We start from the raw sequence: 16671 nt of genomic DNA, 5'->3' as shown, positions 1-16671 counted from the left end.
TGGGGGTGCGGGGATGGGGGTGCGGGGATGGCGGTGCGGGGATGGGGGTGCCGGGGATGGGGGTGCCGGGGATGGGGGCGCCGGGGATGGGGGCGCCGGGGATGGGGGTGCCGGGGATGGGGGTTTTCGGGGATTGGGGGGTGCCGGGATTGGGGCGGCCGGGGATGGAGATGCCGGGGATGGGGGTGCCGGGGATGGGGGTGCGGGGATGGGGATGCAGGGGATGGGGGTGCCGGGGATGGGGGTGCTGCGGATGGGGGTGCCGGGGATGGGGGTGCAGGGGATGGGGGTGCGGGGGGATGGGGGTGCCGGGGGGATGGGGTGCTGGGTTGAGGACTCTCTGCAGCTCTGCCGGGCTGGGCTCCATAGCACCTGGGCTGGAACAGACCTTGCCAGTGGGAAAGGACCTCTGAGGCTGACCCAGTGCGAGTGCCTCAGCCTTTTGGGGCTGAGCAACAGTTAAAGCCCGGCATTGCGATCATTGGCCAAAGGCCTCTGCAACCCTGCCTGGCTTGGGGCATCGAGCGGCTCTGCGGGAAGCAGGATGGATGCCAGGGGTGGGGGTGCCGGGGATGGGGGTGCTGGGCCAGCACTGCCATCCCGGCAGCGCGGCTGAAGGTGCTTCTCTCTGTGCCCTGGACAGGTTGCGCTGCCATCAAGCCTGAGATCATCTGCAGGCTGGAGCGAGGAGAGACGCCGTACTTGCCAGACCCTCCCGGGGCACAGAAAAAGGCACCGCAGCCCTGTGCCAGGCGGGTCCCAGGCATCCATTGTGGCTGTGTGGAGTTCCTCCAGCAGGGGTTTGGGGGTCTCTTCCCAAGATGAACCAAGCAGGAGCTCGGAAGGCCCAGAAGAGCACCCTCACCCTCCTCTTGGCCTGGCCCCCCAGCCGCTGGAGAAGACCCCCCTCACATGCCCTGAAAGCAATAAGAGCTTTCAGGAGCCAGAGTGCCGCCCACAAGAAGATCCACACGGGTGAGCGCCCCTTCACCTGCACCGACTGCAGTAAGAGCTTCAGCTGGAAGATCGACCTCATCAGACACCAGCGCATCCACACAGGCGAGCGCCCATTTCACTGTGCTGACTGTGGAAAGAGCTTCCGACTGAAGCAACTCCTGATCATCCACCAGCACACCCACACTGGTGGAGCGCCCCTTCATCTGCATGGAGTGTGGCAAGAGCTTCAGCTGGAAGCAACACCTGACCAAGCACCAGCGCATCCACACAAATGAGCGTCCCTTCTCCTGTACCAGCTGTGGCAGAGCTTCAAAGACAAGAGCAACCGGACCAAACACCAGCGCATCCACACTGGTGAGCGCCCCTTCATCTGCATGGAGTGTGGCAAGAGCTTCACCCAGAAGAACAACCTCATCAGACACCACCGCATCCACACAGGTGAGCGCCCGTTCACCTGCACCGAGTGCAACAAGAGCTTCAGAGAGAATAGCGCGCTCATAGCCCACCAACGCATCCACAGTGGTGAGAAGCCGCACAACTGTGAGGTGTGCAACAAGACTTTCAGGCAGAAATTTGACCTGAAGAGACACCAGCGGGTGCATTGATCCCTGCGGGTGGTGCCAGAGGGTGACAGGTGGGAAGGTGCATGTCCTTCCCTGTCAGGGGAGCAGATGGAGGCCAAGTCCTTCCCAGGAGGCGGCTGCAAGAAGTAGTTTTCGGGCCAGGGGACCATGCTGGCTCACCAGCGCATCCACAGCACCCTCCGTCTGCTGCCACCACCACTCCTGTGTCCCCCGAAACTGCTGCTGAGGGTCCTGCAGGGCACTGGGGGGCTCTGCTGCAGGGGTGGCTGTGGGGAACAATCTGTGGGAATAAACTAAATATGAGGAAAAAAGGGAACCCTGAAGTTTTATGAATCCTCCCTCCCCTCACAGGCTGAGTACAAGGCAGTTTTCCTTAGAAAGCAATCAGTGAAGGTGTAACATGCAGAGGTGCAGCACAGTTTGCATTGGAATGGAATGCATCGAGGATATCTTGCCCTGTGATGTGGGCGCCAGGACATTTGGGGACAGCCGTGTCCAGCCCCCGCTATCAGCAAGGAGCCTGGTACCCAAGGACAACGGCCCGTTACTTCCAAGAAGACAAATTGCAGTCACCGCTCTGACACTCCTGCCCTCCAGCTGACCTGTTCGCTTTACAACCATCACAGCAAATAGCATTGTAATACTAAAGCACAGCTCCACACGGAAGGCTGCCCGCCTCCTCCCCGGCTCTGAGGCAAAGCACTCCCATAACCACTCCTACTGCTCCTGCGGTCAGGTTTTGGCACGTGAAGGGAGAACTTTTCCTCCAGCACATCGGCAGGGTTTGACGTTGTGCCTTCAGTCACTCTCGATCCACCTAAAACTCCTCCCCAAAAGTGTGATTATGAAAATGAAAACAAAGGGGAAAGTTTTGGGCGGAAAGCGTTGAAACTTTGGGATCAGCCGATGGGTTGGACCCCATCTCCCCTCCCCCTGTTGGGATGCCATTGGGGTAAGCCCTTAGCGTTAGGCACACTGAATATAGATCTTAACAACAAGCTAATTCTTAGCATCTCTCTCTACTTGACCCCCTAACTACATATTCCTCACCTGCACATCGCTCTGATCTGGGCTCGGGTATTTGATTTTCAATGTATTTTCCCAAACAGAATCTTCTCCCCAGACACCACCGAACCCTTATTTAGTCACGAGTTGTTAGAATTGTTATAATAACCTGACTTGTTCACATGTAGACAAGGCTCGGGATCTTACTGACCGTTAAGGGGGGACCTAAAGGGAACTTAATGAACTTCCCTTGAATTCTCAAGAACTGAGAACTCTATCCTCTCGTGAGCATCCTCCAGCCGGCACAGCTCCCTCAGGGCCTTCCTGTTCACAAACCACAGGTCCAGCGGGCACCTTGCCCATCGGGTCACTCGCCAGCTGTGTCAGCAAGTTCTCTTCACCCACTCCAGGAACCTCCTAAGACTGGTTCCTCTCTGCTGCTTTGTGTTTCCAGCAGACATCCCGTGGACTGAAGTCCCCCATGAGATGAGGGCTGGTGGTGGCGAGGCTCCTCCCAGCTGCTTCTAGAATAACTCCTCTGCCCCTTCATCCTGGCCGGGGTGGTCTGGAACAGACTCCCACCACAACATCTGCCTCACTGGCCTTCCCCTGAGTCTTCGCCACAACTCCAACCCAGCATCACTCACGGAGCTCCAGAGAAGCCAAACACTCCCTAAACACACAGGGCCAACCCCAGCACCTCTTCCTCCCTGCCGTCTCTGATGAAGAGTTTGTAGGCATCGTTGCAGCCCTCTGGCCCGTGGAGATCACCCCACCACGTCTCCGTGATGGCACTATAGTCATAGCTCTCCTGCTGCACAACGCCTTCCAGCTCCTCCTGTCTGCTGCCTGTGCCGTGTGCATCGGCGCAGAGGCCCTTCAGCTGCACTGTCAGCCGTGTCACCTTCTGTGATGGGGTGCTCCTGCCACCCCCGGACTGACCTTCTCACCGCAAATCCAGATGGAGCCATAACCACCAGTGGGGATCGAGGTGGTTGACGACGGCTTCATCCACATACCCAGTGACTTTGGGGGAGACAGATCACAACACAACCAGCCAAGGGCCGAACGATGGCAATGCACCCACCTGGGTCCGGCTCTGGCCACACCGGGAAGAAACTGGCCCCCAGCTTGGGGTGTAGAATATGATTGTGAGTCAATTGCCTTACTCTACCAACGGTGAGGGGACCCCAGTGCCCTTCGAGCTCTCCTGAAACAACAGCGGGAGCACAGCGGGATCTCCCGGGGAAAACCGACACCTCTTGAGGTTTCTCCTCGAGGCTGAGAGAATCCTTGCTGCAACAGAACCTCAGTGGGTGGAACTGGGAATAGGTGCTCTGAAACTGCGACTTTAGCTCCGAGGTGTAAAGGAGGTGTTGTGCGTATGTAGTCCTTTAGACATAACGGCACAGTAAAAAACTAAGTCTACCCTAAGAGCAAACCTTCTAAGTCACTGTCACATCTATTATCAAGCTTTGTTAAATCTCTGTTTTAAATCAATCAACAGATTGCTGTTTCCCTCTTAAGAGTGAAGTGCATCACTCTATCTCTCCATTGACAAAAGCACTGCGGGGCCCAGCACAGCTGGAAGGGGCGACGATGACGAAGGCCTTGAATGACGTGTGTGATGCCAACTGCTCAGGGCATCCCCAGGGAGCAGCTCAGGAGGATCCAGCCAATGTTTAATTTCAATTACTCTGAAATGTGCATGCTTTGTAAATTCTTTTCCCCGTTTTAACCCTTTCCTTCCTCGGGAATTCAATTCGGATGGACAGGTTCACCCCATGGTTGCTCTATGCTACTGATTCTCTAAGGGCACCTGCCCTGCCTGATCCCACCTGGAGATGCTCTCATGGGCTGACAGCAGATCAGCCCCTTTGAGCTAAGTCAGAACACACTCCAGCTGTTCCCAGTCTGTGTCCCACAAGGGCTTTTAACCACACTCAATCATTGTTGCAGCCAAGAGGACACAGGCAGAAGAAAATGCCATTTTGCAACCAGCCAAGTCTTGGGGCAAACCCCAAAGTCCCTGTGACTGCAAAAGGGACGGGTTTGGCTTGAACAGCTTCATCTTGTGGGACAGAGGGTTTGGTGGGGGTCTAAGGCTCAAATGAGCTGAGGGACACCTGGGGTGGAATGGAGGTCCTCATCTGCTGTCACAGCTTTATCTCTTTAGGCAATAGGGTCCCCATCTCAGGAGGATCCACACTGTGCCGGTGACGATGCTTCTCTGGCAGCAGCCCGAGCCGTAGGCAGTGTTTGGACGGAGCCATGGTTGCCACTCGCTTCCAGCTCATGTGCAGCTGCTCTGGAGGAGCCAGAGGTCGGGGCTCCGAGTGTCCCCCTGCAGCCACCCCTGCAGCAGAGTCCCGGTGCCCTGCAGGACCCTCAGTGGCAGGTTTGGGGGTGACAGGTTGTGGAGGCGGCTGCAGGCTAGGGGTGCTGGGGGTTCACTGGTGGGCCAGCCATGCTCTCCTCATCCCAAAATCATTTCTTGCAGCTGCCTCACTGGAAGGTCTCTGTCCTCCCCCCCAAGCTCACTGCCTGTCATCAGCACCAAGAAGCTTTAGATTTAGTCTCAAATAGGAAAAAGAAAGCAGCATCTGTCCACGTGGGACCCTCAGCATCAGCTTCAGAAGCCACCGGGCTGCCAAGGCAGTCACCCTGTGGGCCCTGGTGCAACCACTGGTGTTTCTTCAGATCAGACTTCTGGCTGTAGGCCTCGCTGCAATCATCACACTTGTAGGGTTTCTCGCCGGTGTGGATGCTCTGGTGCTTGATCAGGGCACCCTTCTGGCTGAAGCTCTTGCTGCAGTTGACACAGGAAAAGGGCTTCTCACCACTGTGGATTCACTTACACTTGAGAAGGGAGATGGTGTTGCTAAAGCTCTTCCCACAGTCAACAAAGGCAAAGGGGCACTCATCTGTGTGGATGCGCTGGTGGTTGATCAGAGAGTCCTTCTGGAGGAAGCTCTTGCTACACCTGGAGCAGGTGAAGGGCCACTCACCCGTGTGGCTCTGTTCATGGATGGCCAGTGCAGTCTGGTTCCTAAAGCTCTTCTTGCACTCAGGGAACATGGAGGGGGTCTTGTCCAGCAACCAGGGGGCTGGGCCAGAGTGGAGGTGAGGGCTGAAGTGGTGGTAAATGTGGACGCAGGCAAAGAAGCGCTCAGCAGTGGTGTACACACCGGTGATTCGTCAGGTCACACTTCCAGATGAAGTTCTTGTCACAGTTGGAGCAGCGAAGGGGGCTCAGTGGAGTGGATGCGCTGGTGCTTGATCAGAGCCCCCTTCTCTCTGAAGCTCCTCCCACAGTCAGTGCAGATGAAGGGTCGTTCACCTGTGTGGATGCGCTGGTGAGTGACCAGGTGTTGCTTTTGGCTGAAGCAGTGGTTGCAGTGGTTGCAGGCAAAGGGGACGCTCACCAGTGTGGATGCGCTGGTGGCTGACAAGGTCACCCTTGCGTCTGAAGCTCTTGCCGCAGTCGGAGCAGGTGAAGGGTCGCTCACCTGTGTGGATGCGCTGGTGACTGACCAGATGCTTGCTTCCGGCTGAAGCGCTGGTCACAGTTGGGACAAGTGAAGGGGCGTTCGCCCGTGTGGATGCGCTGGTGTTTGATAAGGGACCCCTTCTGGCTGAAGCTCTTGTTGCAGTCAGCACAGATGAAGGGGCGTTCCTTGGTGTGGATGCGCTGGTGAGTGAGCAGGTGTTGCTTTTGGCTGAATTTGTAACCACAGTCAACACAGGCAAAGGGGCGCTCGCCGGTGTGGATGAGCTGGTGTTTGACCAGGTGTTGTTTCTGGATGAAGTTCTTGCCGCATTCAGTGCAGGTGAAGGGGCGCTCGCCCGTGTGGCTCCGCTCGTGGATGGCCAATGCAGTCCGGGTCCTGAAGCTCTTGTTGCACTCAGGACACGTGGGGAGCGGCTTCTGCAAAGGCTGGGGGGTATCATGGGGGAGACCTGAGGTTGTCCTGAGTGGTTCGCCGAGGTCCCTCTGAGCTGGCTTTGGGACGAGTCCCCCCAGCTTCTGCTGATGGAACAACCCACCGCTGCCACGGACCCCCGGGACCCGCCCGGCACAGGGCTGCGGTGCCTCCGCTGCTCCCCGGGGGGGTCTGGAACGCACGGCGTCTCTCCTCGCTCCAGCTTGCAGATGAGCTCGGGCTTGACGGTGTCCCAGCCTGTCCGGGGTACAGAGAGAAGCACCTTCACCCGCACTGCCGGGATGGCAGCGCCGGCCCAGCACCTCCAGCTCCAGCACCCACGGCCCCAGCAGCCCCAGGACCGGCACCCCCTATCCCGGCACCCCCTATCCTGTCACCCCCAACCCTGGCACCCCCCAGCACCGGCAGCCCCAGCACCGGCAGCCCCAGCTCCGTGACCTCCAGGCCCAGCACCCACAGCCCCAGCCACGGCCGCCCCCCGTCCTGGCACCCCCATCCCCGAAAACTCCCATCTCTGGCAACCCCATCCCCCGGCACCCCAAGCCACGTCTTCCCCAGCACCGGTAACCCCATCCGCAGCACCCCCATCCCCAGCACCCCCATCCCCGGCACCCCCATCCCCACACCCCCATCCCCTCACCCCCATCCCCGGCACCCCCATCCCCCGCACCCCCATCCCCGGCACCCCCATCCCCGGCACCCCCCATCCCCTGCATCCCCATCCCCGGCACCCCCATCCCCGCACCCCCCATCCCCGGCATCCCCATCCCCGCACCCCGATCCCCGGCATCTCACCCAGCGAGGCGAGCATTCCGTAGGTGTCCAGCATCACCTCCCGGTAGAGCCGCCGCTGCCAGCCCGCCAGCTCTGCCCACTTCCTGGCGGGAGAAGTAGACGGCCACCTCCTCGAACGGCCCCGCCATCCGCAGCCCGAAGCACGGCCGGAGCCCTCCCCTCTCCTCCCGCCGCCCCCTCCGCCCGCAGTTCCGCCGCGGGGCCGACACCGCCCCCGTTCCTCCGCCGAGGATGACGCCGGGCGGGGCCGCCTCTGCCCTGGCGCCGCTTCTCTCGGGGCCTCCCCTCCCGCCCGCCGGCAAAAGGACCTCCCCGCCAGCCCAAGCCCGGCCGCTCCCCACCCGTGCCCGCGGCCGCCCTCTCCCCTCCATCCCAGCGCTTCTCCCGGTCGGGACATCGCTCCGAGATCTCGGCCCGGATCTCCTGCCGGGCTGCCCGCGGAGGGGCGGGGGCTGCAGTCCCTGCCGGGCTGCGGGGTGGGATCCCTCCTGCCCAGGGAACGCTGAGATCCGCGCCCGCCGGGGATGCAGAGCTTCTCGGGGGACTGGGATGGCAGAGCCCTCCCCGGCTGGGCAAGGCCAGCAAAACGCGCTTCTCTCGCAAAGGAGGTGCCGAATCGGGGTCTAACACCGGTGCCGGTGCCAGTTGGGAGGAGAGGGAAGTTTCACCCCCCGGACGTCTGCTGCGGTAAAAACAGATCAGGACGCCATCCCCCCACCCCAATCTTTGCATCCCCCGAGAGGCAGTGAGCGAGCGGCTGGGTGGTGCTTCGTGACCCGCTGGGGCTGAACAGCGACAGCCCCCCTATCCCCACCCCCGTGTCCCCATGTCCCCAGCCCTCTGGCCCTGTCCTCGTGTCTCCAGCCCCCTGGCCAGCTGACCCACCCCATGTACCCCTGTCCCCAGACCCTGTCCCTATGGCCCCTTGTGCCCTCGTCCCTGTGTTGGGGAGCCGAGCGGCTGCAGTGGCTGCAGCAGGCAGCCCCCCGGCAGGCAGCCCCCTTGATACCGAAAATGACAGCAAATAAACTCTCGGGGAGACTCATTTTGGAGTTTTGAAAAGCAGCATCCTTCCTCAGGCCTGGGCACCCGAGGGAGTGATCTCCATCCATCCCATGCAGCCAGGCAAGAGCTGTTACAGAATAGATTCCCCACTTACATCCATATGTCTATATTTTCCCATAGATCTTATGCGTCTTCTGTAACTTTCCAAGGTCTAATTTTAATGTTGTTATGAAACTTCACAAGAGTCAAAACTCTTGCTGGTTTGGAGCTGGCTCCAGCTCTCTCTCTGAGCTTGCCTTTACGATAAGCAGAAAACTCCTAACAGAGGTGATTAGGGAAGAGGAGACATCTGTTCAGCACAGATCGTACTGAACACAAAGCGTTGTCATCTCCAAAGAATGAGAAATGTCTGGGAAACAAACTGTCTAAAAGAAAACCTGCTCTCAGAGGGACATTCTCTTCTACTTTCTAAAGAAATTGCTTGTGACTACTTCTTGTGTCTGTAGGGTTAATTTTCATCTAAGGGATTGTATTTTTGACTGTTAGACACAATGTCCCTCTGAGAGCATGTTTTCTTTCAAAGAGTGTTTTTCCAGACTCTCTGCATTCCTTGGAGATGATAACGCCTTATGTTCAGTACGATCTGTGCTGAACAGATGTCTCCTCTTCTGGAATCACCTCTGTTTGCAGTGTTCCCCTATCTCCAGCCCAAGGTCAGGCAGAGAGTTGGCTCCAAAGCTCCAGATTACAGATGCATTGAAGTGGGAAAGGTTTGCTTTCTAAAGCGCCAAAGTGAGTCTTAGAGGGAGTTTATTTGCCGGGATTTTGGGAATCACGGAAGAGGGTTCTTCTCTCTGTGCCCCAGACAGACCAGGCTGCTGTCAAGCCTGGGCTGTGGGTGCTGGGGCTGTGGGTGCTGGACTGGGAGTGCTGGGGCTGGAGGTGCTGGGGCTGGGGGTGCTGGGCTGGGTGTGCTGAGGATGGAGGTGCTGGGACTGGGGGTGCCAGAACTGGGAGTGCTGGGGCCGGGGGTGCTGGGAATGGGGTGCTGGGCTGGGTGTGCTGAGGATGGAGGTGCTGGGACTGGGGGTGCCAGAACTGGGAGTGCTGGGGCCAGGGGTGCTGGGAATGGGGATGCTGGGGCTGGAGGTGCTGGGACTGGAGGTGCCAGAACTGGGAGTGCTGGGGCTGGGGTGCTGGGGCTGGAGGGGCTGGGGGTGCCACGGGTGGGGGTGGTGGGGCTGTGGGTGGTGGGACTGGGGGTGCTGGGGCTGGAGGTGCTGGTGAAGGTGATTCTCTCTGTGACCCGGACAGGCTGGGACACTGTCAAGCCCGAGATCATCTGCAAGCTGGAGCGAGGAGAGACACTGCGTGTGCCAGACCCCCCCGGGGTGCAGCAGAGGCACCAGAGCCCTGTGCCAGGCGGGTCCCAGGGGCCCGTGGGAGGGATGCTGGATTCCAGCAGCAGGGTTTTGGGGGGCTCATCCTCTAGCGAGCTGAGCAGGAGCCAGGAGGGTCCTGCAGGTCACCCTCACTTTCACCCCATACCGGCTCTCCAGCCACTGGAGAAGAGCCCTCCAACCTGCCCCAAGTGCTACAAGAGCTTCAGGAGCCCGAGTGTGTTCATCATCCATGAGCGGAGCCACACGGGAGAGTGCCCCTTCACCTGCACCGACTGCGGCAAGAGCTTCAGCCAGAAGAGCTCCCTGATCAGGCACCAGCGCATCCACACGGGTGAGCGCCCCTTCACCTGTGCTGACTGCGGCAAGAGCTTCAGCCAGAAGAGCAGCCTGAGCAAGCACCAGCCCGTCCACACTGGCGAGCGCCCCTTTGCCTGCAGCCACTGTAACCACTGCTTCAGCCAGAAGCAACACCTGGTCACCCACCAACGCATCCACACTGGAGAGCGTGCCTTTGCCTGCACGAGCTGTGGCGAGACCTTCGCCCAGAAGAGCTCTCTCATCAAGCACCAGCGCATCCACACCAGAGCATCCGGCTTTGCCTGTGCCGAGTGCAGCAAGAGCTTCAGCCACAAGGGCAACCTCCTCAGACACCAGCACATCCACACAGGCAACCGCCCCTTCGCCTGTGCTGACTGCAACAAGAGCTTCAGTGAGAAGGGCGCCCTGATCAGACACCAGCACACCCACAGCAGAGAGCGCCCCTTTGCCTGCACTGACTGCAACAAGAGCTTCAGAGAGAAGGGCAACCTCATCAGACACCAGCACACCCACAGGAGTGAGCGCCCCTTTGCCTGTACCGACTGCAACAAGAGCTTCAGAGAGAAGAGCGCCCTGACCAGACACCAGCAAATCCACACCAGCGAGCGCCCCTTTGCCTGCACTGATTGCGGCAAAAGCTTCAGCTGGAAGGACTCCCTGACCAAGCACCAGCGCATCCATACAGGCGAGCGCCCCTTTGCCTGCACTGACTGCAGCAAGAGCTTCAGCTGGAAGGGTGCCCTGATCAGCCACCGGCGCACCCACACCGGTGAGCGGCCCTTCACCTGCACCAGCCTGTGGCAAGAGCTTCAGCTGGAAGCGCGCCCTGACCGTTCATCAGCGCAGCCACACCGGTGAACGTCCCTTTGCCTGCTCAGAGTGCAACAAGAGCTTCATTTGCAAGGGCGACCTCATCATTCATCAGCGCATCCACACGGGTGAGCGCCCCTTCACCTGCGCTGACTGCAGTAAGAGCTTCAGCCAGAAGAGCTACCTGACCAGGCACCAGCGCATCCACACCGGTGAGCGTCCCTTTGCCTGCACCACCTGTGGCAAGAGCTTCAGCCAGAAGGGCGACCTGACCATTCACCAGCGCATCCACACCGGCGAGCGCCCCTTTGCCTGTGGCCACTGTGACCTCCGCTTCAGATGGAAGAAAATCCTTGGTCACTCACCAGCGTCTCCACACTAGCGAGAAGCCCTAGAAATGTGGTATGCCAAGACCTATAGGCAGAAGCAGAACCTGAATAATCAACACTGGGTGCAGTGGGACCTGTGGGCAGCTGTAGGGCGATGACAGGATGGGGGTTGTCCTTCTCAGGACTGAAAAGTGATGGTGAACTCACCGGCACTGGAGAGAATCATAGAATCACCAGATTGGGAAAGACCTCTTGGTGATTGAGTTTAGTCATTCGTATTGTCCCCAGGCTCTGGGCAGGAGATCCATGTGGAGATCCCTGGATCGATGTCCCTGCTGGAAAAGCAGTGGGGATTGGAGGGGGAAAGGTGGACTGCGGGCATGGGTGGGGAATGGCCAGGGTTTGGCTGGCAAGAGAAGCCGGGCCAAGAGTGAGTGGGCTCTGTCTGGTGTCATTTTTCTGACACAGGAAAACAAAGAGGACGGGATGGCATGGCATGGCATAAGCTTTTTCAGTGGGAAGGGACCTGCAAGGCTCTGCCGGTCCAGCTGCCTGAGGACTTCAGGGCTGAGCAGCAGCTAAAGCACGGGATTACAGCATCCGCCAAAGGAAGGCAGGCCAGCTGCCTGGGTCCCTCCCCAGGAGGATTGTTCTTCTAATTGCAAAGCAAGTGGTCGATAGGCACTTCTCCCCTTGGAGCCATGGACTGACTTTAACCCCCTATCACACACTGCTCCTTCCATTCACGCCAGCATCTTAACTTCTTCGCAGCCCCGTGGCACACTTCTCGGCACCTTGTTGTGCCAGTATGCGTATTTGTGCTCTGGGATCTAATAAAATCGTTACAATCGTCATCAAGGCCCAACTGGGATTCAAACAGATGGGCATCATCATTGTCCTTGGCTAAGCCTCCACTCCCTGGACACACAGACCCATTCTCTTTCCGGACCTTAGTAGGAGTGTCTTGTTCTCTGTCCTGCAATTCCCCTTCTGGGGGCACAAAGGGGGTTTCTCCCTTCCCAGGGGCTGGGGAGGAGATGACATTTGCTCCTTCCTGTCACTGTTCTGTCCTCCCTGGAAGGCTTCAGTCAGACCCAAGACATTGCCCGGAGGCCTGGGAAGGCCTGGGCTGATGCACTCACTCCTCCAGAATCCATTCCTCCGCTCTCAGGATTCAGCCCCCCTCGCTGCCTGCGCTGCCGGGACAGGGAGAGGGTGGCCGTGCCCAGGACCCGCCTGGCCCGGTTCCCTCTGCAGGAGGATGCAGGGCAGCTGCCTGTGCCCCTGCATCCTGGGCAGCTCCGAGCCCCCTCAGGACCCCGAGTGCCATTGAACCCCCAGGCGAGGGAACGGAACGGTGACACCTCCCTGGTGGCAGTGGTGGCAGCTCCAGGTGGCAGTGGTGGCAGCTCCAGGTGGCAGCGGTGGCAGTTCCAGGGGGCAGTGGTGGCAGTTTCCCAGTGGCAGTGGTGGCAGCTCCAGGGGCAGTGGTGGCAGTTTCTCAGTGGCAGTGGTGGCAGTTCCAGGGGCAGTGGTGGCAGTTTCCCGGTGGCAGTGTGGCAGCTCCAGGGGGCAGTGGTGGCAGTTCCAGGTGGCAGTGGTGGCAGTTTCCCGGTGGCAGTGGTGGCAGCTCCAGGTGGCAGTGGTGGCAGTTCCAGGGGGCAGTGGTGGCAGTTTCCCAGTGGCAGTGGTGGCAGTTCCAGGGGCAGTGGTGGCAGTTCCAGGGCAGTGGTGGCAGTTTCCACTGGCAGTGGTGTCAGCGGTGGCAGTTTCCCAGTGGCAGTAGTGGCAGTTCCAGGTGGCAGTGGTGGCAGTGGTGGCAGTTTCTCAGTGGCAGTGGTGGCAGCTCCAGGGGGCAGTGGTGGCAGTGGTGGCAGTTTCCCAGTGGCAGTGGTGGCAGTTTCCCAGTGGCAGTGGTGGCAGCTCCAGGGGGCAGTGGTGGCAGTTTCCCAGTGGCAGTGGTGGCAGTTTCCCAGTGGCAGTGGTGGCAGCGGTGGCAGTTTCCCGGTGGCAGTGGTGGGAGTTTCCCAGTGGCAGTGGTGGCAGTTCCAGGTGGCAGTGGTGGCAGTTTCCCAGTGGCAGTGGTGGCAGCTCCAGGTGGCAGTGGTGGCAGTTTCCCAGTGGCAGTGGTGGCAGCTCCAGGGGGCAGCGGTGGCAGTTTCCCAGTGGCAGTGGTGGCAGCTCCAGGTGGCAGTGGTGGCAGTTTCCCAGTGGCAGTGGTGGCAGCTCCAGGGGCAGCGGTGGCAGTTTCCTGGTGGCAGTGGTGGCAGCTCCAGGGGCAGTGGTGGCAGTTTCCCAGTGGGCAGTGGTGGCAGCGGTGGCAGTTTCCTGGTGGCAGTGGTGGCAGCTCCAGGGGCAGTGGTGGCAGTTTCCCAGTGGCAGTGGTGGCAGTTCCAGGGGGCAGTGGTGGCAGTTTCCCAGTGGCAGTGGTGGCATTTCCCAGTGGCAGTGGTGGCAGTTTCCCAGTGGCAGTGGTGGCAGTTCCAGGGGGCAGTGGTGGCAGTTTCCCAGTGGCAGTGGTGGCAGCGGTGGCAGTTCCAGGTGGCAGTGGTGGCAGTTTCCCAGTGGCAGTGGTGGCAGTTTCCCAGTGGCAGTGGTGGCAGCTCCAGTGGCAGTGGTGGCAGTTTCCCAGGGGCAGTGGTGGCAGCTCCAGTGGCAGTGGTGGCAGTTTCCCAGGGGCAGTGGTGGCAGCTCCAGGGGCAGTGGTGGCAGTTTCCCAGTGGCAGCAGTGGCAGTTTCCCGGTGGCAGTGGTGGCGCTGGGGATGGAGGGACGAGGGCGGCTGCGGGCAGCGGTGGGGACTGGCCGGGTTCGGGGGGCTCGGGTTCATTTTCCCAGCAGCCGGGAGGGGAGGCACCCAGAGAAGCCGGGCCAGAGGGCGAGTCGGCTCTGGCATCATCCTCCTGACACCAAAAACGCCGGAAAATAAACTCCCGGAGACTCGTTTGGAGTTTGAGAAAAGCAAAGCACACCTTCCTCTGGCCTGGGCACCCGAGGGAGCGATCTCCATCAGTCACGGGCAGCCGGGCAAGAGCTGTTACAAGAGATATTCCCCACTTACACCCAGATAGCTAAATTTTCCCAGAAATCCTAGGCATCTTCTCTTACTTTCCAAGGTCTAATTCTAATGTTGTTATGAAAAGTCGCAGGAGTCAAACCTCTTGCTAATGTGGAGCTGGCTCCAGCTCGGCTTGACCTTTGGTTTGAGATAGACACAAACTCCAAACAGAGGTGATTCCAGGAGCAGAGATATCTGTTCTGCACACATCGTACTGAACACAAAGTGTTATCACCTTCACGGCATGAACAGTGTGTGGGAAAACGCTGCTTGAAAAGAAAACATGGTCTCAGAGGGCCGTTGTGTCTAAACAGTCAAAAGTTACAATTCCTTAGATGAAACTTTATCTAAAATCCAAAATATTCCATTTTTTTACAGTAGTAACTCCTTCTCGTATCGGTCCTGACGCTCAACATGGTTGATGCCAGGGGTGGGACAGGGAAGCTTCTCACCCAGACGCTGCTGCAATGAAATCTGAGAAGACTCTCTCCCACACACACACACCATGACAGCCCCACACACCCCCACGTCCCAATGTCCCCGTGTCCCCAGACCCCTTTACCTCTGACCAATCCCCATGTCCCCAGCCCTCTGTCCCCATATACCCTCACGCCCTCATCCCTGTGTCGGGGAGCCGAGAGGCTGGGGACCCGGGCGATGCCCAGGGGACCCAGAAATACCCTGGAGACCCTGCAAATACCTTCAGCACCAAGAAGCTTTATCTTCACTGTCCAGGTGGAAAAAGAAAGCAGCATCTTCCCCTCTGTCCCGTAAGCCATGCTGATCACATTGGGACACGGGTCTTGCGTTTCCCCTGCCCTGGCAGCCACTCCTGCGCTCACGGCTCTCCCGCAGCAGCTGCCGGCACCGCAGGGCCCAGCACAGCATGGAAGGGGTGACAACGATGAACCCCCTTGACTCGTGGACTCAAACTTCACAACTCAGGGGAGTTATAAAGCAGGGTGTGTTTTATTGTCAGCTGGGGCGCAAGGGGCAATCTCTCCTAGGTTGCACACAGCATTGTCTAACAAGCAGCTATTTATAGTGTAAAGACATACATATTCCTTAACGTGGGCTAGGCTATTAAAATTAGTTCGCTAAAAGGGCATTACTATTACAATTATTTCCAGTATTCCATCACCATAAGTCCACTCTTTGCCTTAGCTGAGTTGGCTGTGTTCCAAACCGCAGGAACGCTTAGCCTTGGACAGTCTCCTTTTTCACTGAAGCACAGCCACACGGCTTCTGCCTGGGCCCCCAGCGTTCCTGATAACCTGTCCATGTCTTGAGAAATGCCTTCAATTCTTGTTCCTGAGTACCTCAGTTGGTTAACCCCTTCATTCCCTGCTTCACCCTGACCAACGAGCGCTATGCCAGCTGCTCAGGGTGTCCCCAGGGAGCAGCTCAGGAGGGATCCAGCCCACACTCCTGAGGATGTTCTCAAAACCACAGGTGGTGGTGGAGAGGACCATGGCTGCCTGTCACTGCTGGCTCAAGTCATCACTCTGGGTGTCCCCACACAGCCACCCCTGCAGCAGAGCCCCCAGTGCCCCACAGGACCCTCAGCAACAGTTTCAGGGGGCACCGCGTTGCAGAGGAAGCCGCAGGCTGTGGGTGCTGGGGGTGCACTGGTGAGCCAGCACAGCTCCCTCTTCCTTAAAGTGCTTCTTGCAGCTGCTGCACTGGAAGGACTTGGCCTCTGTCTGCTCCCCTGCCAGGGACAAACACTCCTCCTCCCGTTGGTCACCCTCCGGCATCCCCTCCAGGCCCTGATGCACCCGCCGGTGGTTTCTTCAGGTCATACTTCCACTTGTAGGTCTTGGCCACACTCGTCACACTTGTAGGGTTTCTGGCTGGTGTGGAAGGGCTGGTGCTTGATCAGAGCACCCTTCTCTCTGAAGCTCTTGCCGCACTCCATGCAGAGGAAGGGGCGCTCACCCGTGTGGATGCGCTGGTGGCTGATCAGGGTGCTCTTCATGTTGAAGCTCTTGCCGCAGTCGGCACAGGCGAACGGGCGCTCGCCGGTGTGGATGCGCTGGTGTCTGTTCAGGGAACCCCTTCTGCTGAAGGCTTTGGCCACAGTCAGCACAGGCAAAGGGCAGCTCACCCATGTGGATGCGCTGGTGGCTGATCAGGGCGTCCTTCTGGCTGAAGCCTTTGCTGCAGTCGGTGCAGGCGAATGGCAACTCGGTGGTGTGGATGCGCTGGTGGGCGATCAGGGAGCTCTTCCGACTGAAGCTCCTTTCCCACAGTCGGTGGCAGGCAAAGGGACGCTCCGCCCGTGTGGACCGCGCTGGTGTTTGATCAGGTTGCCCTTCTGGCTAAGAGGTGTCTCCGCACATCGACGCACATGAGGGGTGCTCGCCGGTGTGGATGCGCTGGTGGGTGACCAGGTGTTGCTTGCGGCTGAAGCGGTGGTTGCAGTGGCTGCAGGCAAAGGGGCGCTCACCAGTGTGGATGCGCT

General features: G+C 59.2%; 1 protein-coding gene across 1 annotated transcript in view; it reads right to left on the bottom strand.

Annotated features, from left to right (window-relative positions):
* Positions 1 to 16442, bottom strand: part of LOC128851169 (uncharacterized) — a 48692-nt gene extending 32250 nt beyond the window's left edge. The window contains 11 exon segments of the mRNA XM_054057918.1: positions 992 to 1565; positions 1701 to 1821; positions 3239 to 3469; positions 5104 to 5633; positions 5716 to 5797; positions 5799 to 5962; positions 5964 to 6089; positions 6091 to 6439; positions 10872 to 10881; positions 16035 to 16281; positions 16283 to 16442. Coding sequence (XP_053913893.1) covers positions 992 to 1565; positions 1701 to 1821; positions 3239 to 3469; positions 5104 to 5633; positions 5716 to 5797; positions 5799 to 5962; positions 5964 to 6089; positions 6091 to 6439; positions 10872 to 10881; positions 16035 to 16281; positions 16283 to 16318 — 2470 coding nt within the window. The 5' untranslated portion in view covers positions 16319 to 16442.
* Between the last annotated feature and the right edge of the window lie 229 nt (positions 16443 to 16671).

Source organism: Cuculus canorus, chromosome 2 (genome assembly GCF_017976375.1).
Source record: "Cuculus canorus isolate bCucCan1 chromosome 2, bCucCan1.pri, whole genome shotgun sequence".
NCBI classification, from domain to species: Eukaryota; Metazoa; Chordata; class Aves; order Cuculiformes; family Cuculidae; genus Cuculus; species Cuculus canorus.
Note: the sequence above shows the minus strand (reverse complement) of the source record. Positions and strands in the feature narration are given on the sequence as shown.